The following is a 25000-nucleotide window of genomic DNA, read 5'->3' on the forward strand; positions in this document are numbered from 1 at the left end:
AATGGTACTTTACTGTAAACACGCTTTCTTTTTTCTTTTTTTTTTTTTTTTTTTGAGCAATTATGAATTTTTAATAAACCTCACTTCATTGAAGTTGGCGTTCCCAGGCCCGACGAGAGGCCATGTCAGCCTAGTCGGAAAATAGTTGCCCGGGCCTTAGGGGGCGGGGGGGGGGGCGATACTGACGCAAAGAAAAGAAAAAATAAATGAAGAAAGAAAAGGGGGGGGCTCCGAATACGAGAAAAAGTAACAATTTAGTAAAATTTACTTTTGGTATTTACTGTTGTGACACTTAAAAGAGAGGTATGTAATTGCTTTCAAGTAAGCAGTTTTGATTTTTTCTCCCCCCCCCCTTTTTTTTTCTTCTTTTCCCCCTTTTATTTATTTTTTCTTTTTATCTTTTTTTGGGGGGACGGGAGGGGTCCGGCGACATAACTGACAAGGGGTCCGCCTTGGCCCTCTGCGGCCCTGGGCGATCCGGATCACTTTTGAGGTCCACCGGCCTCCGTGCTTGGATACACTTCCTGCAAAGGAGTGTATATGTCCCTTCTCCTAGGCGGTGGCGTCCATGTCCTCCGGAATCGACTTTATTTATACCCGAACCTCTCGATTTTACACAATCCTACTCTCTTAAAAAATTCCAGCGATTTTACCTCAGACTGAGTAAATTTTCACTCCTTTCCAGTGTCGAAAACGAACTTTCCTTATAGGAGTGAATTTCATTCCTTTTGCGGAGCGGTTATTTTCACTCCTTTTGGATAAGCTTATTTCACTCCCTTTTGATAAGTGTTTTTCACTCTTTTTAAGACTAAATTAATATCCTAAATGAGTGGTTGCTTTCTGTTTTGGAAAGCCGCTATTTCACTCTTTTTTTAGAATAAAATAGGTAAAATCATTTCACTCTCCTTTGGTGAAATTGTTTTTTAAACGTGTTTTCATGTGCTTATGCTGTGTATTTGAATTTAAAACTGTTTTTAAAACTTATTTAATTTGAAAAAAAAATTAGTTTTTTAAATTAAAAAATGAAAAAAAAAAATGTTTTTAGTGTTTCCGAAGAGGATGCACAAGAACTGTATGGCAAATACGAAGAATTTTCTTTTTTATTAAAACTTTAACTGGTAATATTTCTTGAACTACTGGTACATCGTTACAAATCACCCACGTGCAATATTACGTACATTTCCGAATCTAAAGATTGAAATAAAACTAAAAAACCCACACAGTTCCAAATAAATAGATTTAAAATTTTGAAACTCTATATTGATATTCTCGGTGTGCCTTTTAACATTAATAATGTTTTAAAAGTTACATCAGTTCAAATTAATTTAAAAAGTCACTCATAAATTGTGACAAGATACGTTTGAATTCAATTTTGTTTCTTCGAGGCCATTCATTAATTACGTAAGGGCAATTTTTGACCTTCCCTTCCCCTATGTAAGGGTATGTAAGACTCCCCCCCCCCCAATCTTAGGTAAGATTCTTTTTTTCTTCACAATAATAAAATAACAAATATTACATCACTGGGATCGTTCTTAAATTAACTATCATTTTTTTAAAAAAATTTTTAAGGAATCTAGACCGAATGTTTTTTGACAAATAATTTTTGTATATGATGCGATAATAATTAAAAATAAAACATGCAAAACACAGTGGGAACTGATGTGATATACCCCACCCTTGGCGACTTTTTCCTGCTGGCGCCAAGAAAGCGTCGCCAAGAAAACGATGTATGACGACATATGTCATACATCGTTCTTAGCGATGCTTTTTTAGCGCCAACAGGAAACAATCAGATAAAAAAACCTGATCAAAGCACTTCAGAACACAATATATATAAAAACAACATAAAAGCACAACAAAAAACATCACGAATATATGCTTCAAAAATGTACAGGGCCGGGGTTTTTTGTAAACATATTAAAATGCAATGAAATAAATTATTGTATTAATTACAAGTCGAAATTAATGCATTAATTTTTTTTCATCATTTCTACGGGATACGAGCCCTTGGTCTCATAGTACTTTCGTAATGAGACCTCGGCTCGCCGGCCCTGCCTCGGTCTCATTACGAAAGTACTATGAGACCTCTGGCTCGCCGGGACCTCGCTCCGCTCGGTCCGTTATCCCTCCGATTGTTAATATACATTACAGTCGGAGTATGGTCACAATTATGTATATTTATGTATATTATGCATATTCATGTGTAAGTACACCCAAGGGTGGCTCCTTCCGTTCAGTGTACAATAATGACACAGTTTTAAGTGTGAAATATGCACCATTATTGTGCAGATTTATTAATAAAATTCAGCATTTTTAAGAGTACAACCGAAAGAACTTTCAATTGTTAACATAAAATTCAGTACCTAAAGGAGGCACGTTAATGTCTAAATAATTCGTGGCATCGATAAGAATTAATTTTTAGAACAAAATAACCGTACTATTTCTGTAAAATTAATTTACATACAGTAAAAATAAAGTTAAAAACTACAAGAACCCCTCAAGGATTTGTAAAAACAAAGAATTTTGGAAGTGAGAGGTTTTTTTCTGAATTCTAAAATAAAGAACTTACCTTTTTATATAATATAAATATTCACACTCAGTCTAAAACAATACATCATATGACAATGGCACGTTACAGATACACACCACGTTGGAGTTAACTTTTAATTAACCTTCAAGTTTGAAGAAACTGGCATTTTCTAATGTTTTTACTTCAAAACACTACTACTGAATCTAAACTAACACAAAATAAGCATTCCTGTAAGGTATATTGCACAAAACAACACATATCTCTCCTGCGTAAAACCAAGTAAAGAACCCAAGTAAACAAGTTCGAACAAGTTTGCCTTCGCGTTGCCAACCACAGGTTAGTTTCACCAGGGATGCCATGCTTAAAAATTTATCGCCTCATTGGCCAGAAAAATATTTCAATTTTGTGCAAAAAATCGGATGTCGCCAAATGGGGGGGTATATCACATCTGTACCACACAGTGCGATTCTTTTATTATATTTTACACGTTTCATTCTTTGAAACAAAAGTAAAAAACAGCTCATCCTATAATACATACTTTTACCTTCCTGAAGCAAATGAAATATAATATTTGCCAAACCACTTGACCGCGGATTTCTAATATAAAATATCGGCTTGAAAATATTACGTAAGAATGGATCTACCCCCCCCCCTCCCCCTCTCCAAGCAAGGGTATGTAGAGAATTTTCCACCCCCTCCCCCTCAGGACCCTGAATTAATGAATGGCCCGTTACACATATGAATGAGTGTATTATACAAAGTTTATGATACTCTTTAAAATTTAATATACACAAAAACAATGTTTGATTAATTTAAAATATACGCAGTGGTTGGAGCTCCGACCATCGGGAGCGGATTCGGTATCCGACCTATAGATTTGCGCATGGTCGGGTCTGTAACACCTGCCTAAAATATATATATAGTACACACTCACCAAAGATGGTAACGACTGTTTCAAATGTCATATTTTTGATTCGATGATCGAAATAAAATTGTTGATGAAAGTTTCATTCATTTGGAAGAAAAAGTTACAAAAAGTTCGCCGTAACATTGCACGTGGATGATTTGTAATGATATACGAGCCGTTCAAGAAATATTAACAGTTACAAGTTTTAATAAAAAAGAAAATTCTTCGCACTTACCATGCAGTTTTTGTGCACTTCCTTCAGAAACCTCATTCGGCAACAAATATTGTTTAAATTCATTAAATGAAGACATTTAGAATGCGACATCCACTTGTTACTCGCGACCAACGTTGGGTAAGCCTAACGTGGAGGTATAGAAGATTCTCCCTAAACAAAATCACGTGACAGAATCGAACCAATGAAAATGTTTTTGAGTCCTTCTTTTAAAGAATGTTTTTATATTTCGCTCATCAACGGAGTGTTTTCGAATTACACGCGAATAAAGAAAAGTTTTAGTCTTGGTTTTTTCGTAAAGCGTCTTTTTTTGATAAAGCTAGCACTCAGAAAGAATGAATGCACCCGCAATAGATTTCACTCTTTTTAAGAGTTATTTTTTCGCTCTTTTGAATTAAGAGTGTAGACAAATCATCATCCAGCACATAACATTTAGCATCCAGCCCCTGGCATTAATTTGAATTTTGATGTCTTGAATTCATATTATGTTTTTTGCAATTATAATTGCAATAGGAGCCATTTACGGAAACGAGAAACCCAACGATTAGGGTCCTATCACAACTCTTGAATACAAAAAAAACATAATTTGAAGTCACGACGTCAAAATTCAAATTAATACCAGGGGCTGGAGGCTGGATGTTGTGTTCTGTATGCTGGTTTATTTTTGTTGTTGCTGTTCAGACGAACCTTTGAAAAGCGATTTGTCAGTTATCCACATTGTATTTATTTATTTCTTTATTTATTTCATTTATTTATTTTTATGATTTTATTTGTTTATTTATTTATTTATTTGTTTATCGAACAAAGAGCAGTTGAGGCATTGAGAAGCAAAGGGGTGTAAGTGGACTTTTTAAAGGTTCGAGTAAAACGAGTAAGTTCAGATCCTAGGCAGACTTTCATTGATTTTTTTGTTCTAAATCATGCTGTATAGCATGATTTAGAAAAACCTAATCATGCTACGGTTTTTCCGTAGTCATGATTCGGAAAAACATGACTGCGTATATACTATAAATATATGTAAATAGTATATTTATTGTGTAAATAGTATTATTATATATGTAAATAGTAACATATATACTGTAAATAGTATATATGTATAGTACAATATAGTAGATATTGTACTATACATATCTACGGCTATAGATAGTAGAAATACCAGGGCTATTAGTACTATCTCTTCTCTCAAAACAGAGCAGAGGTTCACTTATCATTTGTACTGCTCTCCAAATTTTTAATTTTGGCACTTACATCCCTTTGCTTCTCATTGCCTCATATGATCATCAAGCATAAAATAAGCGTACTTATCTCAGTAGACGGCCAAAAATAACGTTTGAGAGAGTAATTTTGTTTATTATGAATTGAACTTCTGTTGGAACTTCTGTTCTGTCGAGATAGTACCGAAGCCAAATAATTTTCGTCCGCGAGCCAACGTCGTTTTTTCTTCACGAAATTGATTGATTGTAAGTCCAGCCGGAGTAGAAAAACTAATTATACTCCGGCCTTACTACTTAAAACCTTACCTATACTACTTAAAACCTTAAAAATAAATATGACTATGCCTCAAGTATAGGGTTGACGCACGCTTTTATAGAAGAGCATGAGCGTTCCTCAGTTTTGCTAAAAATATTTTTTTTTCATCAGATTATTCAAAAATAACGATTTTATCCAATCTAACTATCCAATCGCGATGAAGATTCACGTGAAGTGGTTTTACTCAATGCACCACTAATATCAATTAAAACACTTCTGTTTCTGTCTGTGCGAATGTTACGAGATACAGAGAGATCGTTAACTTCGGAAGGATTCAAAGAGAAGATTTTAGAGAAGAACATCTCAAACATTTAGTGATTCGAGAATTATTTCATGAGTTACATTTAATGAGTGCATTATGTGACACTTACTTGACTTCGGGCGATTCGCTTTTGATGCTAGGGAAAGAGCGTCGTTATGAGCTGAAAATAAACATTAGGATTAAAATCAGTTAAAATTATTTATACATATTAAAATTTAAAATCATTCGGAAAACAATGCCATTGTTTTTCATATTATTTCTCTTAACAAACCAGAAACTGTAGTTTTGATTTTTCAGTGTATGCCATATAAACAAAACTTATAAAGACAACATTATTAGTATTTCAATGTCTGCGATTGTCGACAGAGGCAATTATTACTTTGAACTATTTTCTTTTACTTTTCGTGTTCACTACAATGTTTTATTGTTGTTGTCATCGTATCCCACAGCTGTGTAAAAAAAGAGTTGCCATTGCCGCACAAGATTATGGATCTAATAAAACAACGGACGGTATTTTTTTGTTTTTTTTTTTTTTAATTTACAAACCGGACAACACAAGAAAGATTTGCATTATAAGACCAGCCAGGGCATTAGCGGGAATCAAACTCACGATCGCAGGCATACGAGCGAGTGTTTCCACCACTCAGCCACTGAGGTCCCTTAAATTAGTTGTGATTTCAGTTTAACAACGTCTTACGCATTGAATAATAAATTAGTGACTTATTGTGTGCATCTGTATATATGCCTCTAAAGTTACATAACATACGAGATAGATCTGATGGCGGGCTGTAATACCATACTAGTCCCCATTTAACTTTACAGTACATTTTGAATAAAAGAGAAACCACACTATATACGTAGGGGCAGGGCCGCCGTTTGGGGGGGGACACCGGACCTATAGTACCGGGGCCCGGAGCTCTGGGGGGGCCCGTAAAGTAATGAAACAGTTTTTCCAATAATAATGTTAATAATTTCTCGAAAAAAATTAAGCTTTTGTTCATGAAGCGCTAAGCTGAAATCAACCTGACCACTGGAATTTTGCAACGCAAACTTTTCTTCTCCCGCTACAAAAACTCGTTAAGTCAATTTTTCCGCGCGATCAGCGTTGCCTAGGAATCTACCTTGGCTAGCTGCACGCTGTTTGTCCACTCGGCACATGTTGATGCGACCAATGGTCGCGACATCGCGACGGGTAGGCGGATAGCGGCCTGGGAAACCACTGCTTCCAAGAACCACAAGACAATGCAAGCGTTTAGCAATGCGCTGTCGGTTACAATGCAATCCGCAAGGAGAGTCGGTTCGAAATCTCATTTTCTTGCGATTCGTGAAAGACGTAGTATTTCGAATGTGCTTTGATTTTGTTTTCACGGTAATCTACGATCTCGCTTGACGCGTGTTTTAATTTACGTGTTAGAGAAAGTTTTACTGCAGGTCTTGGTCAAAATGTCCTACAAACACAAATCAGGGGCTGAAAAGAAAAGGCTCCGAGCTGAAAAAGAAAAAAAAAGTGCTATTGGCAGGCAAGAGATTACTAATTTTTTTCAATCCTCTGCTTGTTTTTCTGTTCAACCGTTATTTTCTGGAACAACTGAACTGGAATCAAATCAACCAACTACTTCAGCGTTTGAAATAACTGAAGAAAATTCTCTGGGCTCCGAAATTAATGAAAGTAGAGGAGAAAATGTAAATCAGCTGGATTTAACTAATAATGCAAATCTGAACGATCCTGAAGTGCAACCAGTATTTTCTGAAACAACTGAACTGGAATCAAATGAACCAATTACATCAGCGATTGAAATAACTCAAGAAGATTCTCTAGGCTCCAAATATGATGAAAATAGAAGTGAAAATATAAGTCAACTGGATTCAACTAGCAATGCAAATCTGAGTGATCCTGCAGAATGGCCGGACTTTATAAATGATACTCTTCGCTCAGAAATAATAAAAATTGGAGCTCCAAATTTTAATAAACTGTCTGCAGTTAAGTTTCCACGAGACCTAAACAAGCAACAGTTTCAAAAGAAGCTTCTATACAGCAAAAGCTCAAACCAAAGAGAAGAATTGCAGCGAGACTGGCTTGTATGGAGTTCTATGAATCAAGCACTTTACTGTTTCCCCTGCTTTTTATTTAAAAACTCCATTTCTAGTAAAGGCAATAGCAGTCTTGCGAAGAAAAGTGGTTTTTCACCAGCTCAAGTGCCTTGGAAAAAATGTTATTCTCGATTTCCCTCACATGAAGAAAGTGCAGGACATAAGAATTGCTATGTTTCGTGGAAATCTTTGGAGCAGTCTCTGGCTGGGAAGGGTATTGACAGCAACATCCAAACTCTGATAATGTGCGAGACAGAAAGATGGAAAGCAATTCTTAAAAGAATAATTGATGTTACACTTCATCTCGCTTCTCGAGGTCTCCCCTTCAGAGGAGATAATTCCCACATAGGGCATGTGAGCAACGGAAACTTTTTAGGATGTTTAGAATTGATAAGCCATTATGATGAAATAACTAGAGATCATCTGAACAAAATTAAACTTGAACAGGAACGTGGGGAAAGCAAAAAACATACGCATTATCTGTCATGGCAGAGCCAAAATGAATTTATTTCCTTATGTGGTGATCAGGTTTTGAAATTAATTCTTGCAGAACGTGAAAAGGCAATTTATTATGCTATCATAGCTGATGCAACACCAGATGTAAGTCATCAAGAACAGAATGTATTGATATTAAGGTATCTTTCTTTCTCATCAGATAAGAATTTGTTTGAAATTCAGGAGAGATTTATTTTTCTGAATTTCTCAAAAAAAACGGGATTTGATATTGCTCAGGAATTGTTGAATTGCCTTAAAAAGCATGCGATTCCATTAGAGGATTGCAGGGGACAAGTATTCGACAATGGGTCGAATATGAAGGGCGCTGTGAAAGGAGTCAAGAGCCGAATTCTAAACGAAAACCCACTTGCTCTATTTTCACCTTGTGGGGCCCACTCGTTAAATTTAACTGGAGTAAATGCTGCAAAGATGTGTCCTCAAATAATGACATTCTTTGGTTCTGTGCAAGCATTATTTGTACTCTTTGCAGCCAGTCCTTCCAGATGGTCCATTCTTTTAGAAGAGATACCAATTTCTCTCATGGCATTATCAGAAACGCGCTGGAGTTCTCGCATTGACGCTGTTCGACCCATCTCCTTGCACCGTCCAGGATTATTGAAAGCTCTCGATCGTTTGTGTGATGAACTACAATTAACCGAGAAGGCCTTCAGTGAAGCTCGAGCATTAAGAAAATACTTTAGCTCTTTTGAGAGCATGCTTATGTCAGCTTTCTGGTTAAAAGTGCTGTCATGTATTGACGAACGAAACGTGATTATCCAAACACGTGGAATTTCCCTGGATGTGGAACTGAACCTTCTAAATGATATCCATAAAGATCTCCAAAAGTTAAGGGATGGTTGGCCTGCAATTTTTCAAGAAACAAAATTGGTTTCTGAAGCCATGGACTTGGAGATCGAATTTTCAAATTCAAAAAAACGAACAAAAAAGAGAAAAGTATTTTTTGACGAAGGAGCAGAAGTTGAAGAAGAAGCAATGCATCAAAGTACTGAACTCTTACCCGGTGAATATAAATTTCGAACAGAAGTAATTTTTACAGTTTTGGACTTTATTATAATTGATATAAATACTCGTTTTGAAGAAATGAAAGAAATTTGTTCTCTATTTAAACCAATACTGAAATATATGTCCTTAGATGATGAAGAAGTGCAAAAGCTGTCTGCATGCTTGTCATCAAAGTATGCAATCGACTTAAATAGTCAACTTGGAAATGAGATTATTCACATTAGAAACATTCATTCGTCAGTGTTTAATGAAGTAACTGAACTTTCTCCCCTAGTGCTTTTGAATGAGATTTACAACAGAAAGCTTCAAACAATATTTCCTAACATATGTATTGCCCTTCGCATATTCTGCACTCTCCCCTTGACTGTCGCCCAAGCTGAAAGGGCATTTAGTAAATTAGGAAATCGAATTAAAACATGGACTAGATCAGCAATTGGACAAGACAGACTAAATTCGCTAGCTATTCTTGGCATTGAGCACCAGTTGGCAGCACAAGTGGATTTTAATTTAGTCATACACGAGTTTGCGACAAAAAAAGTACGTAGGGTGAGAATATGTTAGTGAATGTTACTGACAAAAAAAAAAAAAAAACACTAAATGTCCATTCTGTAATCCAGACAGGTATATCTATATTCGTTAGAAGTTAAAGTTATGGAAACGTATGTAAGTTAATTTAAATATAAATTTAAAATCTCATGTTCGGAGAGATTATATGTATATGTTATTTTCGATTATTAATTTATATTTACTCTAGAAACTCAATACTTTCTCCTGACTGTGGATTATCTAAGTCAAATGTAATATGTATGTGTGGTAATAAATTCAGCATTTATTTCAATGATATTTCGACTTATAATATCATTACGGTACCATTGTTCGGCTTTAATTTTTACGTCTAGAGCTTTTTATTTCGTAATTCGGATTTTTTTTTCCCTTCGTTCATCCGGCTTCGCCTTACTGAACATTCATAATTCACAATCATGTAACTTCACTTATCTCAAACATGACAAATTATCCAATTTTTACCGCATGAAGTTACTGTATTTGAAAACATATTTTATAAAAGATGATTAAATTTTAAATTAACATTAAAATTAAAAAAAAAAAAAACTATCGGCAACTAAACAATTGAACATCACATATGAATGCAATTTTAAACTACTCATTTTGAAGTTAATAAGTGTGTGAGTGAAAGGAAATGAAGCGCGACAGTTAAAAAAAGGAATGGGGGTGCGGGGGTCATGGGGGGGGGGCTGGAATGAAAATTGGTACCGGGCCCCATTGCTGGTAGCGGCGGCCCTGCGTAGGGGAAAGTGAGGTAAAGTGAAATAGCAGGGCAAAATGAAATGGTAAAATATTTTTAGTTAGCAACGCCATCTACCCACAACATTTTAACTACATGCTCTTATACATATAATTGATTCCAGTCAAAAAAGAAATTGCTCTAAATATCAAGGTATATAATTTATGTATGTCATTTTCAAAGTTTGATACCAATTTTCTAATACTTTTTTCGGTTTATCAAAAATAATATTTCATGCTATAAAATAATAAAGTGCATGTAATTAACAATCTAAATCTTAATTGAAATCTACTGATGCCCAGTTCAGTACTTATTTAGTTAGTGTTACGCATGTTTTACTTTTAAATGTTAAATAGAAGTTGTCAAGTGGAAGGGCACGCGGTGCAAAGTGAACTAGTTCATTTCGTTTACTTATTATTCATTTTCTTATTAAATCACTTACGTATTAACTTATTAATTCACTTATATATTTATTCATTCACTTATTTTCTTATTCATTATCTATTTTATTCACACATTTATTTTTCTTCTAAATTAGTTTTTCTAGACTTAGTATTTATTAGTTCATTTATTTATTCGTTTATTATTTCATTATTGTTCAGTCCATTTGCACAAATGACACATTTTTACATATTTGCACTTTAATCCCAGAATTTTAAACTTGGGCTTTTAATTGTGATGTATTCGAATACACCCAAACCTGTTTTTATGCATTCTTTTTTATGCAATTTGTTTTTGTGCTTTTTTTTTTTTTTTTTTTTTTTTTTTTTTTTTTTTTTTTTGCGGTATATTAAAATTTCAATCAGATTGGGATTTAATTGACGAAATTATTTTTAAAACGAGTGCGAGATAGTATCTTCAAGTGACGACATAGGCACCCCGATGGGAAGTGACTGTGATTTCCCAAAAATTTCCTCATTTGGGAAATTTTGTACGACTGCTCGGCTAAAATTATCATCACTTGGTTTATTTTGATTCCTTTAAATATTACAATTTTGCAGGTTTTTGAGTTATTTTCTATGTGAGATTTTTTTTAATGCGGTGGGGGGTGCCCCTATCCACCGCATTAAAAAAATTAAAAAAAAAAAACTGTTTTGCGAAAACAACCTTTTGAAGCTACTCGTGAAGTTTCGAACATTTTTTTTTTATGCGGTCCCTATCCACCGCATAAAAACAGGTTTGGGTGTATAAGAAATCTCAATGTACCTATCACAATATGAAGTATCAACTTTCTGAAAACATTTTTTGCAGTTGAAAACTAATGACTTGTATGTTTTGCGGTTAACACATACAAATCATCATTTTAAAAATACAAGACAACTTTTTAGAAAGTTGATACTTTTTAGTATGATACATATATAAAGATACCTTACATTCGAATCTGTCACAATTAAACGCCAAAGTTTAAAGCTCCAAATAAAGTGTAAAATAATAAGTAAAACAATATGCGTAAAAATGTCTCCAAATAAATTAGTGACTTATTGTGTGCATCTGTATATGCCTCTCAAGTTACATAACATACGAGATAGATCTGATGGCGGGCTGTAATACCATACTAGTCCCCATTTAACTTTACTGTACATTTTGAATAAAAGAGAAACCACACTATATACGTAGTGATACCTTACATTCGAATCTGTCACAATTAAACGCCAAAGTTTAAAGTTCCAAATAAAGTGTAAAATAATAAGTAAAACAATATGCGTAAAAATGTCTCATTTGTACAAATGGATTGAACAGTATTCATTCATTTTTTCATTCATTTGATCGATTATTCATTCATTAGAAAAAAGATAATCAAATACAAATTCTTTCATTCGAAAAATATTTAATTTTTTACTTTGCTCCATACTTGGGGCAAAATGAAAAATTTCCATTTTTTTTCTTGAAAGTACAAATTTACTGTCAAAAATGGAAAATACTATTTCAATGCAAGTTTTTTTTTTTTTTTTTGCAAAAATACGTTATTATTTTATGTACTGTAATTATCAATACAAATTAGCATTTTTTTATTTTTGCAAAAGGTAAGTCATCTGAACTGTTTTACCTTTCCTCACATTCTCCTAATAAGAAAAGAATGGATATTTATTAAGCATGAAGAACAATTAAGATGTTGGAGCAAAGCCATTGTATGTGAACAGGTTTTTAGCTGCTTTCTAGTATAAATACCTCATTCTGTGTCATCATTATAATTGTCTGTGGGATGTAGTTTTTTAATCCTTTTTCCTTATCAATTTCAATTAAAATACACTTCTACTACCATGATTTGTTGTAACAGTCTGTTTTTTGTCGGAACAAAAGTTTACTGAAGTTTAAAAAACACAACTGAAGTTTAAAAAAAATCACTTATTGACCCTTATTGTAGCAACATGCGGATAGTTCTGATGCCAAAACACTTTTTGCCACTTTGCTGTACGTAAAGTAAGTCACTCAAAATACAGAAAAAAAAATCACATTTGTTAATGCAATGATCAATTTTCTGATGATGAACTATAAATACATACACGAACAATTTTTATGAGTATATTTTTATCTATGTATAGCATTAAATATTAATGAGATCAAAAGTGACCCAAGGAATAATTTTTATTAATTTGTGAAGTAAAAATGATATTTCAGGGAAGTGAAGTACTATGTCATCAATAGGTGACTGCACTAATTGCATTGAGAATTTTAAGAAATTTGTTTTGTTTTAAGAGTATTTTAAAGATGGGAGCTAGTTTTTTTCAGCTTAACTTTAGGCGTATAACATGTATGTATTCGCATGCATTAATTTGTGATATTTTAATCACAATAATCGAAAGGAAAATGAAAAAATTAATAGGATCAAATTTGATCCCAGTATTATTCAGAGTAACAAAAGTTACGATAGTAGGGTGATTTATTTCTGCTGAATCCCTCTGTAGAAGCTTCATTATATTAATTAAAATTAATGGATTGAGATTGTAAGTTACGACGTAACTATTCTCAGAAAGTAGTTTGAACTTACTTCCGAGAGATAATTTGCGATAAGCTTCAGGCATTCCACCACTTTGAGATGGAGATCCACTTAGTCCAGCGAGATGACGGTAAAAACTTCCTTCATCAATAGACGGTACTTGATTTTGAGGCATCATCCTTTCATACTCACGCAAGCTATCAACGAGAGCATGAGAGACAACCTCTGAAACATAAGTACCGCAATATAAATTTATAATTTGCAGCGAAATGTGTTTGAATTGCATTTGAATAGGCATCTTTCATTTTCATAAAAAATTATGTTTATTCGTCATAGTAATTCGTTGTAAAACTGCTTCGATTTATATATATTTATGTATTTTTTTTTTCGGAAATTAGTTTCATATATCGCACGGGTAGAATGAAAAGAGAGCTTCTCCAAATTAGTTTATCATTTTGGAGTTTCCCTTTCATTTTATACCCGTGCGGCATGTAAATAAAATGGCAGTTCTTACCATTGTAATTAATTGCCCCAAACTTACTTCCTCTTGTATTTTCTTAACAATGACTTTATCAAGATCCCAAAAGTGATGAATTACTTATCACTTTAGTACCTATTCTGCGATATCACAGCTCTGCAAGTAGCACGAAATGTAAAATTATGAGATACTGATCGTTTTTCTGGATGAAAAACATTGTTTTTTCGAGATTTGATTTTAGCTTATTTGAGTAAAAAAAAATTAAAAAATTTTAAAAAAAGGGGAAAAAGGAATAAAAAAGCAAAAGAAGGGAAAATGAAATGAAAGTATGAAAGGACGGTGAAATGTTGCGTATCGTTAAAAAGAAAGGAAACAAAAATAAATGAGTCAAATTGAAAATCAATAACTAAATTCTGAAGTATAGGCATTTGAAATGGACTAGAGTTTCTTTTGATATGTTTCTTTATGATTCCACTAATAATATGTAAAGGATGTTTGGCCAAACCTTCTTTGCTGAAAAGACCTGCTCAAGGGTACTTCAGTCTCCCACTTTTCATTTCAGCAACATTTTGTCAAAAGTTAAACAGTTAAAATAATAACACCATATAGATTAGATTGTAGAATGAATTGAAATGAGGTATTTATCCCTGGTCCGCCTGGCGGATTGGATTAGGACAGACTTTATTTGAGAGATTTTTTTCACATTAAATATGTGAGAAAAGGGATATTTGTTACTTTATGATTTTTTTCCTTTTTTAACAGCAAAAAAAAAAAAAAAAAAGTACGTGAGGCTCTACAAATATAATTCAAAGAAATTTTAGTCCAAAATCTGATGACGCTAGAAATAGAACTTGTACAACAAAAACTAATTTTGATGAAATTTGGTGGAAAGTTCTGTGATATAAGCAAAAAATATAAAAGTCATAATTTTAGGGGAAACAATGCTTAGTATATCTTTAAGAATATACGTTATTGTTTTATGAAAATTGTAGAATAGCAATTAAAACATTTTGGGAAATTCACAGACTTCTCACTTGTTACGGTACGGGACGGGGTGATCAAAAAGGCGTTTCTTTTCCCCTATTTATCATTGATTCTGTAACTGGACGCATTATTGAACATTTACTGAAAAGTGTGAGCTGAAGTATGCCCTTTACATAACAGAAGTTTCAGGAAAACTCGTCGTGTCTAACATTCAAAGAGTCTTGGAACTTTTCCCTTTCTTCAATGTAACGTAATCATAACGAAAAGTTCTGAAATTACTTTTAATAGGACAAAGTCTTTTTTTGGACAGTGTTACTGAAGGTAAGTATTTCCTTTGCTGTTAGTCAGTGTAAAAACACTTATTTCCGCAAAGCTTTAATTTTAGCGAGACCCATCATTATCTTTTTTTTTTTGCCTCAAAGATTAAAAAATTTGAAATTTTTCACTTTTCCAAAATTTAAGGATTTATTGCATAGTTAGTTAAATAAGAAATAAATGCAAAAATTTATTGCTTTATACGACTATTTCTTGAGTATAAAACAATAATGCAACTAAGTACTAGAATATTGCTTAAAATATCTCTTGCAAAAGGAGTTTCATTGATGTATTTTACAAATTTCGTTACTTCCAATTCGGTTCATATAAAATTCGCAAAAGTTTCATCTCCCGAAATTACTGATATCTTCATTTTCGCGAAAATAATATAGGTGCTTTAAAATGACTCAAAATAAAAACAAGCTATTACTCTTACAAATTTCTAAAAGTAAAAACGCGATAATTTGTAAGAAAGGCTATATGTTATTAAATTGATTAGGGGAAGCTGCTGTACCCACGGACGGTTGTACCTACGGACGCTGGTCGGAAAATTCCGGGTATCGTCGAGAGAGATCCCAATTGGGGTTCAACGTGTATGTCACAGCCCTCTCCAGTACCCCAGGACGTTTCGACGTCATCAAACGAACATTTAAGATTCTATCACATTTTTTCGGTTTTAGTAGGATCTAAGTAAAAAAATTCTTGGGCATTTTCTTTTTTGAGCAATCACGATTGCTTATTGCTTTCATTTGACTGTTTTTGGCGTGCTATGATTTTATTTTCCCACCAGCACCCTCTGCACCATCACCGTCGACCGACTCCTCACGATGCTGCTCCAATAACGAAAGCCGTCTCCAGGTTGCATCCATGTACTACACACACGCGAATACATACACAACTACACACACACTCACACACACATACACATACACACACATATACCTACACACACATACACAAACACATACACACACAAACACAAACACATACACACACGCATACATACAGACACCTACACATACACACACATACACACGACTACCCACACATTCATGCCTGCACACAGACCCAAACACATATGCCTACACACACATACACATACCCCCCCCCACACACACACATTCATACACACAACTACCCACACATTGATGCCTGCACACAGACACAAACACACATGCCAACTAGGGGTGCGACATCGATGTCGATGTTTCGGAAACATCGATGTTTTTGTTAAAACATCGATGTTTTTAACATCGATGTTTTTCTTTCGATATTTTTTCGATGATGATGTTTTTGCATTTTAATTGAAAATTATCATAAAATTTACTCCAGTTCTCTCGCTAGGTAATTAAGTTTTCTTATTAAGTTGCCAAATAATTTTTTTTTTTTTTGCACCTATTTTATAAGATCAATTTTTCTGTGTGAAGGTTGATTTTTGGGAAGATCACTACAAGATAGTAAAAGATTATCTAGAGAGTGAGGAAAAGGTCAATGGAACTTGCAGTCTGTTTCAAGGCCCCAGTTCTAAAACTAAAGGGATATCCTATACGTTACTAGGGTGAAAATTATAACTGGTAAGAGAGAGTTGGTAAAAGTTGCTTTAAAGTGTATCGTAGTGATGGCAATTTCTGTTCGATCGGAAAGAGATGTTTCTCTGACTGGTGGGATAGTCTGCAAAAAGAGAAATGCGCTTCTGGGGGACAAAGTAAATAAACTTTTTTCTCCAAACTGTCAACACCAATATTCGGGGTTACTTATCGACTTCCCCCTACAAGTCGTCCCTCTATTACTTACAATTTGTGTTTAATTATTAACTAACAATACAACACATATTTCTTGCTCTTAAAAATAATTGTTAGAATTAATTTTGTATTTTTAAAATAATTAGCACAACTTTTTCTCATCATTAAACTGACGGTAAGTGCTATGATACATTTTTCTTAGATTCTTTTTTGATGTAATTTTACTTTTAGTTTCATTCAGTTTGAAAGTATTTCCTTATTACTGAAACTAGTTGTATTAATCGGTGCTTGTCTTATTATCAATTTTTGTCCTACTATAATACCAAGACGTTGCGAAATTATTCTTATTAAATTATTTTCATGATTTGAGGTTCAGTATTTTCGATATATTTGTCGGATACGTATTCTTTTGTATTGCTTAAATTACTGTAGTATATTCGAAAATGTATGTTATACATTGATAAAAAGATCGATGTTTGGAAACATCGATATTTTTTGGTCAATGTATCAATACCATCGATGTTTTGAAACATCAATGTTTTGCCATCGATGTCGCACCTCTAATGCCTACACACAAACACACATCCCCCCCCACACACACAAACACACGCACCTACATACACACACTCGTGATTGCGAAAAACATAGTTTGAATTCAAGATGTCAAAATTCAAATTAATGTTTAATTTTTTTTTTCGTCCGTCGTGGATTGTATTATTCATTTTTAACCGACTTCAAAAAGGAGGCGGTTATCAGTTCATACCGTATGTATGTTTTTTTTTTTTGTCCACTCACAGCGTCTCACCTAGTGAACCGATTTTGATGATTTTTTTTAATGGATAGGGGATGGTTCAACTTAGGTCCCATTACTTTGTTTGACCATATTTGTCCTTTAGAAAAAAAGTTATAGGCAAAAAACAACAAATTTCATGCAATTTCCCTATTAAATGATTAAATATAAAACCCATTGTTATGAAAGCTTGGTGCCATACGACAGTAACATTAATAGTAATTGCAGTGATAATTTTGAATGAAGGCTTCTCTGAAACAAGCATCAAGTTTCTTCAGGGGGATATTTCGATAATCGTGAATCTGGCGCTGTCGTCCCATTTTTGGCATAAATAATTTGATTATGGTAATCCTGCTGATTTATAGTAAGCGTATGTGAATTATCGAAATCTTCCCTTCTTCAGTGCTATTGCTCCATAGTGGGGGCAAACCTAACCTGGAAGCGAGGTGATGCAGTGATTAGGATCTGCTTAGCCTTCACAATGCTACCATTTGGTTTTGCCTCAACTACACAGTAGTATTTTTATCGCTATCATCTACGCCAATAACAGATGATCAGGGATAAGTAAGAAAATACAAGATTGCATAACAAGCAACTTGTATGCTGTGAAATGGAAACTAGTTAGGGAAAACGTAATACGTAAATGGTTATAATTAAATTAACTGCACATGAATTCCAGAGAGGAACAAAGATAAGTTTTTAGTGCCAATCGCCTAAAGTTAAATGCGTGTTTATAGTTTTTTTTTTAGTATGGAGCATTTTTATGAAAAAATAAGGCGAAGTTTCGTGATGGTATTTTCTTACTATTTCTGAAATACCTACATTTACACTAAAAAGAATGAAATAAAAAAAATTAAAAAAAAAATAGAACCGACTTCAAAATTGCTCTAAAAAGTGAAAAATAATTTTATTCTTTAAACACCATCGATAATGCTTTTAAACATAATTTTTGAAGTTGGCGCAAAAACGATAGATAAAATCATTCACAGCCGTAACTCAACTATAATTATAAATTTAACCACGCCCAGTTTCTTCACTATCACATACATTATGCATTGATGACAGCATATTTGAATAACGATATAAATCTTTCATTCGTAATTTTGGATGCTTTTCTGAAAAAAATATGAACGAAGCATGGTTACACTGGATTTTACGTTTTGTTTCTGCGCAACTTCAAAAATTATGTTTAAAAGCATTATCGATGGCGCTTAAAGAATAAAATTATTTTTAACTTTTTAGAGCAATTTTGAAGTCGGTTCTATTTTTCTTAATTTTTTTTATTGTTGTACATATCGTGATTCCCTATATTTCGAAAGTTTTGTTTCAGATTTTGAATGCTGCAAAACTGTGGTCCTGTCGATGTGACTGGCTTGCAAAACCAAAATGGCGTACCTTTGTACACAAGGACACATATAACCATATGTACCCACGGACGACAATTTTTAGTCTCCTTGGGTCACACGTGAGTCTTCTTACTATTTGAAGTACCTCAAAATGGTGCCTTGTCATTAACGTCCGAAATTTGCTTTCAACAATGATGATGAATTTGAAGCACCGCTTCAAAATATAGTGTTGAAGTAACCCCCATCTGTTGTAGGATCTACATACCGTCAATCCCACTTGTTTTCATTTGAAGTCGACTTTTCTAGATTTTTGTTGGTTTAATCTAAACTGAGTTTTTTATTAATGGGTTAATTTTGGTTAAAGGTTTCAGTTTGCATATAAATTGAGGTTATTATATAGGTACATAAAGAGCCATAATATCATGAATCTAGTTTTTTTTTTTGTTTAAAAACGCATTAATTATTCATAACACCATTAAATCTTTTAAGAGTAATAACATTTTTAAAGAGTTCACTGATGTTAAAAATTAAGGAAAATTATTTTTTGAAAAAAGGGAAAAACCTTCGATTAATTTTCAAAGTTTAATTTCTGTTGGATATTTTATTTAATGTTATTTTCAATTGATGCTTGAAATATTTCAATATAAAGTGGCTTATGAAAATGTATTGGGTATAATTGAGTCCCCCCCTCAGATCTATTTATATACGTATTATTTTTTGTATGCCCATGGGTACAAAGGCACCTGTCCGCGGGGTGAACGGGGTGTTGTACCCACGGACAAGAAAGATGGTTTTTAAGATTTTTTTTTTTTGAAGTTGAATGCTTTGAGATTTTCACCTGACAAAAATTGCCAAATTAGATGATAAGTTGTACATTCTGCCAGAAACTTTTTCCAATCGATAATCCATTCCCAGAGACTAGCAAAAATTGAAAAGTAAATTTTGTCCGTGGGTACAGCAGCTTCTCCTACTATAAAAGCCATGATAGTACAAATTTGGTTAAATTGAGTAGTTAAGTGCCCATACTTGGGACAGTACCCAACTTGGGATATTTTGCGGACTTTAGTTTTGAGGGCTGGTGCTGGTACACCTGTTAGTATTTCACCAGTAAGAAACAAATGGTGTTACAGAATACATGAGTAGTTGTCTTATGAGGCTATGTTAAATTGAACTTTGATATATCAGCTTTATGGGTTATTTTTATGAATTTGAAAATTTTGAAAAAAATATGTGATTTTTAAGTATGGAAATAACTTTGGTTACCTACACTGTCTGAGCAGCATTACTTTGAATTTGTTGTACAATTAATCTCGGCTATGTACCTGTGCCTTATTTGGACACATTTATTTTCACCCAACTAATTCAGGTGAAATTATTTATTCATAAATTTGAGAGATTGCAAATACGCTCCAAACGTGGGACACTGTTCTAAGTTAGGATACTAAAGCATAAAAAGTGTCTATAAGGAATATTGAAGAAAAAAAAGTGCATAATTGTATTACGGAAAACGTATCGATAGAAAATTTAATAAATTGATGGCTATTCTGATGACAATAAATGTGTCACACCATAACAGGACAGAACAGTTGTCATTTTAAAGAAATTTTAAATTTGTTGGTGAGTAAAAGACGTTTTTGCCAAAATATAACATATATTATCTCTACTAATGAAAATAAGTCTCAAAGTATGGATGAGGCTAATTTATTTGCAGCGAATTTCACGTATTAAAAAGGAATGAAAATGAATGTGAAAAGATGTGAAATAAGGAACATAGAGAGCTAAAAATAAGCTGTGTTAATAATTATTTGGGTTTCCCAATTGCTTTTATGCTTCTGATATAGAGGGGAAAGCAGAAATATTACATTAAAAAGAATTAAGATGGCTGAGGAGGCATTCAATGTTTTCAGCGGCAAGTTTACATTCTGAACTCACTGAAAGTTTACAAGATTATATTATTTCTAGCTAATGATTTTTTTTTTCTTTACTGGGTTGTAAAATAAACTCATATAATGATAGTTGGAGTTCCAAACTATTATCTATTGCTGAATGCATGAAAGGAAGATCAAAATAATAAGTTTCCCAAGTAAGGGAGGGAGATAATTAACTTGGGACAATGAACATTTTTTTTTTTAAAGAGACATATCTACATATCTATACCTTGTCTTGAGGTGAAGTACTAAGGCACATCATAAAAATAAAATGCTTCGTTCGAATGGAAAACATAAGATTAATATGCTACTAAAGGTAAAAGTTCAAAACTGTCCCAAGTATGGGCACTTAACTGTAACGATAATTTTAAAGAAGTATCAAACCATTGCAGACACAATTCCAAAATGTGTATTTTAATTACCTAAAACTTTCTCCTTCATTTCTGGTGAAATCCTTTTGTTTCCCACTTCACTCTCAAGGAAAGAAACTAAACTTGAAAGTGTCTCCTCTGCTACAGGGTCATCTATAAAAATAAAAATTTTATAAATGTTTGATATTAAGTAAATAACATATGAGCCGTTTAAAGCATCAAATCGATTCAGATCAAAAATTGTTTTCTTAACTTCATAACAGTTGAAATATTTCTACAGCTACAATTTTTTGCTTTCAAAACTTTTGAGAATTATTTTTAACTCTTAGCACTAGTTTTATCTTCCGTGAAGTTATTTTCTAAACTGATTTTCTTTCAATCAAAAACTACAAAGTTGCAGTGATTCCCTAACATGAAAACGAAATTTTTCTTGAATCCGCTACTTAGTACGCATCTTTACCTTTTTTCTTCCGGTAGATGAATAGCAACATTGTTATCAAAATATTTTTAAAACATTTTTTTAAATAATTTTTATTAAGGAGTAATTATACAGATAAATATGAAATAAACTCTTTGTTTCATATGTTATGAACAAGTTTCACAATGTTATGAACAAGTTTCTAAAAGTAATATCAGATAACAGTACACATTTGTTGATCAATTAAAGCCATTCTACCGTGTAAAAAAATCCGAAACATCAGATAGGGAAAATAATCTGTTCGTTATTTGCTTGCAATTCTGCCTTAGCTTTGGCCATATTTGCTTTAGGAACTTTCGTGGAAAATCAGAAAGATGACAAGCTATTACTATAAAAGTTAGCTAAGTTTTCTTGGAAGGTTCCTGCTTTTTTCCCAGAAACTTGAGTGCCTTTTATTAAGAGTGCCTTTTTTTAAGTTTTTTTTATGAGAGTTTCTGAATTGTTCTAAAATATTTCAGGAAGGCTACTGACTTATGGCAGGAAACTTTCATGCTTTTCTTTTTTTTCCAGATATTTTATTGGCAAAAAATAGTGCACATTAGCAGTCCCCGCCCCCCCCCCCCCCTTTTTTTTTCAGGAACGTCCCTGATTGTTTTTTTTCAACCCCCGTCTCCCCTACACACATGAAAAGAAGGAAATAATCGGCAGCAATATTTTTAACTGTACGGATAATGTGTGAAAATTTCAAACTAAGCCAAAATAAATAATATGTGAGCGATAAATTGTGAGCAGAACACGCACGCGTATTTGAGAAAGAACGGGCATGGTTCTGTTGATTAAGTTCTTCATAAAATTAAGCAGGTACATGGTTTAATTTTTAAGCAGATTATTTTTAACAGTGTATGGAACATTTTAAACAGTTAAGTGAACAAAAAAAAATAGATACCAATAAAATGATAATAACTAAAATCAAGTATAAATTTAAAAAAAAAAAGATAATTTTAAGCAGAATTTTGCTTGGAAAAAAAATCTTTAACTAGCATCATTATTTAAAATGGTTGAGGAAAATATCGCTAGTTTGTAGGGGAATGTGGGGCAAAGTGATCTGGTTCAAATAACTTATTTTTTTTCAAAATGAACAAATTTCAAATTCGTACTGAAAATTAAGGTAAATAAAGAAAGAACAATATATTTTATAACAAAACTTTCATTGAAACGTTATTTTTCATATTTGGCAGTAAATTTATACCTTCAGAAAAAGATGGAAATTTTTCACTTCTTTTTTTCTCATGGGGAAAAATTTTTTTTTAATGAAAAGGAAATGAAACAATAAACGAATAAATAAATAAATTCGTTGATATATGAGAAAAATAAATGAATGATTAAAATAGTGAATGAAGAAATAAGTGAATTATTAAATGAAGTAACGTAAAAGAAATTAATAAATGAACATGTAAGTGATTTGATAAATAATTGAATAAGTAAATGAAATAAACTATTTCACTTTGCCAATTCCGCTTTGCCCCGCATTTCACTTGACTAATTGTACAAAACATTTAAAATAGAAATAAGCTTAATATAAAAAAATTAATTTGAATTTTGACATCTTGAATCCAAATTATGTTTTTCGCAATCACGAGTTTGTGTATGTAGGCGTGTGTGTTTGTGTGTGGGGGTATGTGTGTTTGTAGGGGTTGGTGTATGTGTGTTTGTGTCTGTGTGCTGGCAAAAGTGTGTGGGTAGTTGTGGGTATGAATGCGTGCGGGGGGGGGGGGTATGTGTGTGTGTGCAGGCATGAGTGTGGGTAGTTGTGTGTATGTGTGTGTATGTTTTTGTGTGTGTATGTGTAGGTGTCTGTATGTATGCGTGTGTGTATGTGTATGTGTGTATGTGGTGGTGTGTGTGTATGTGGTGGTGTGTGTGTGTGTATGTGTGCGTGTGTGTGTAGTTATGTATGTATGCGCGCGTGTGTAGGACATGGATGCAACCTGGAGACGGCTTTCGCTATAGGAGCAGCATCGTGAGGAGCCGGTCGACGGTGATGGTGTGGAGGGTGGCGGTAAGAAAATAAAATGATAGGACGCCAAAAACAGTCAAGTGAAAGCACTAAGCAATCGTGATTGCTCAATAAATAAATACTTCATCGAATATTAGTAGGTCTCAATTAATATTTCAAATGTTAATAATAAGAACTTTATCATTCAATAATAGCAAAAATAATTTTTGACTTACAACAAAATTTTACATTATGAGTATCAATTTTTGAAAATTGCTTTTATTATCATATTCTTTAATTTTCAGAGGTAATTTTTCTTGACTGGAAAAGGCTCCATGTGTTACTACATAGTTAAAATATTACTAGGTAAGTGGCGGTAAAAGCAGAGTAAATATTTCACCATTTCACTTTGCCCCACATTCCCCTACTTTCCAGTTCGGAATACTTTATGCTTTTGCTGACCAGGCTCCTGTCAACTGCTTGGAACATGCTTCAAACCTACTCGAATCGTTAACACATAGGGGTATTGGGAGCATTAATTCCAAGTTCCTTTTAGCTCAATATTGGGGATACGTATAGTCTGGGTCTGATAAGTTGACTTCCGAACTGCTGACGCATAATCAACTCTCACAAAAGACTGGTTGCGTAAATATAACAAATATTGGTCTTGTGCCAAACTAAGAATTTCTCCTCTTTCAACACAAACATAAATGAACTCGTCCAAGGTCAAACATCAAGTTACCAGAGTCGCACTGTAAGTATTTTACTTTCTATTTATTACACCCGAGCTCTGGTGAAATATCCACATTTAGGCTTTTGACACAGGCTTATAGACGATACTTTTATTTTTTAAACAATTTTTGATTTGTTTTGCATTACTTATAGTTGTTTATGACTGTTTTAATTCTTGAAAGTGGCTGTTTTTACCCCCTTTTTCTTCTTTAGTTTAAGATTGATATGTAATTTGGAGCCTTCGTCCATAAACGAGTCCAGACTACATAAATCTGCAGTTCCTATTGCTTGCTTAATGCAAAATATGCTTTGTGAATTTTGAAATACGAGCAGAATTTTCAGGAATAGCTGAAGAAAGCCTCCTTTCAGTAATAGATAAATGAGTTCCTTGTAGGCTAGTGGTTAGGACCGTTTTCGCTCACCAAGAAGACAAAAGCTTAATCCTCAACATGGGTTATGGGGGAAACCTGCCACTTCTCCCGAGCTGTGTGGCAATTCAAAGGCTTCAGGCTGAAAGTTAGGGAGTTGTTGGAAAAAGGAAGAGTATGGGCAAAGGTTAATAAAGACAATTATGAGTCCTATGCAATCA

At 33.4% G+C, this 25000-nt stretch overlaps 1 protein-coding gene across 1 annotated transcript in view; it reads right to left on the reverse strand.

Annotated features, from left to right (window-relative positions):
- The window catches only part of LOC129218407 (uncharacterized), a 63957-nt gene that overhangs the window by 3277 nt on the left and 35680 nt on the right, over positions 1-25000 (reverse strand). Inside the window, exons 9-11 of the mRNA XM_054852659.1 lie at positions 21317-21418; positions 13363-13536; positions 5571-5621 (exon numbers count right to left, since the gene is read on the reverse strand). Coding sequence (XP_054708634.1) covers positions 5571-5621; positions 13363-13536; positions 21317-21418 — 327 coding nt within the window. The remainder of the gene's footprint in view (positions 1-5570; positions 5622-13362; positions 13537-21316; positions 21419-25000) is intronic.

The sequence above is a fragment of the Uloborus diversus genome, chromosome 3, assembly GCF_026930045.1.
Source record: "Uloborus diversus isolate 005 chromosome 3, Udiv.v.3.1, whole genome shotgun sequence".
In the NCBI taxonomy this organism is placed as follows: Eukaryota; Metazoa; Arthropoda; class Arachnida; order Araneae; family Uloboridae; genus Uloborus; species Uloborus diversus.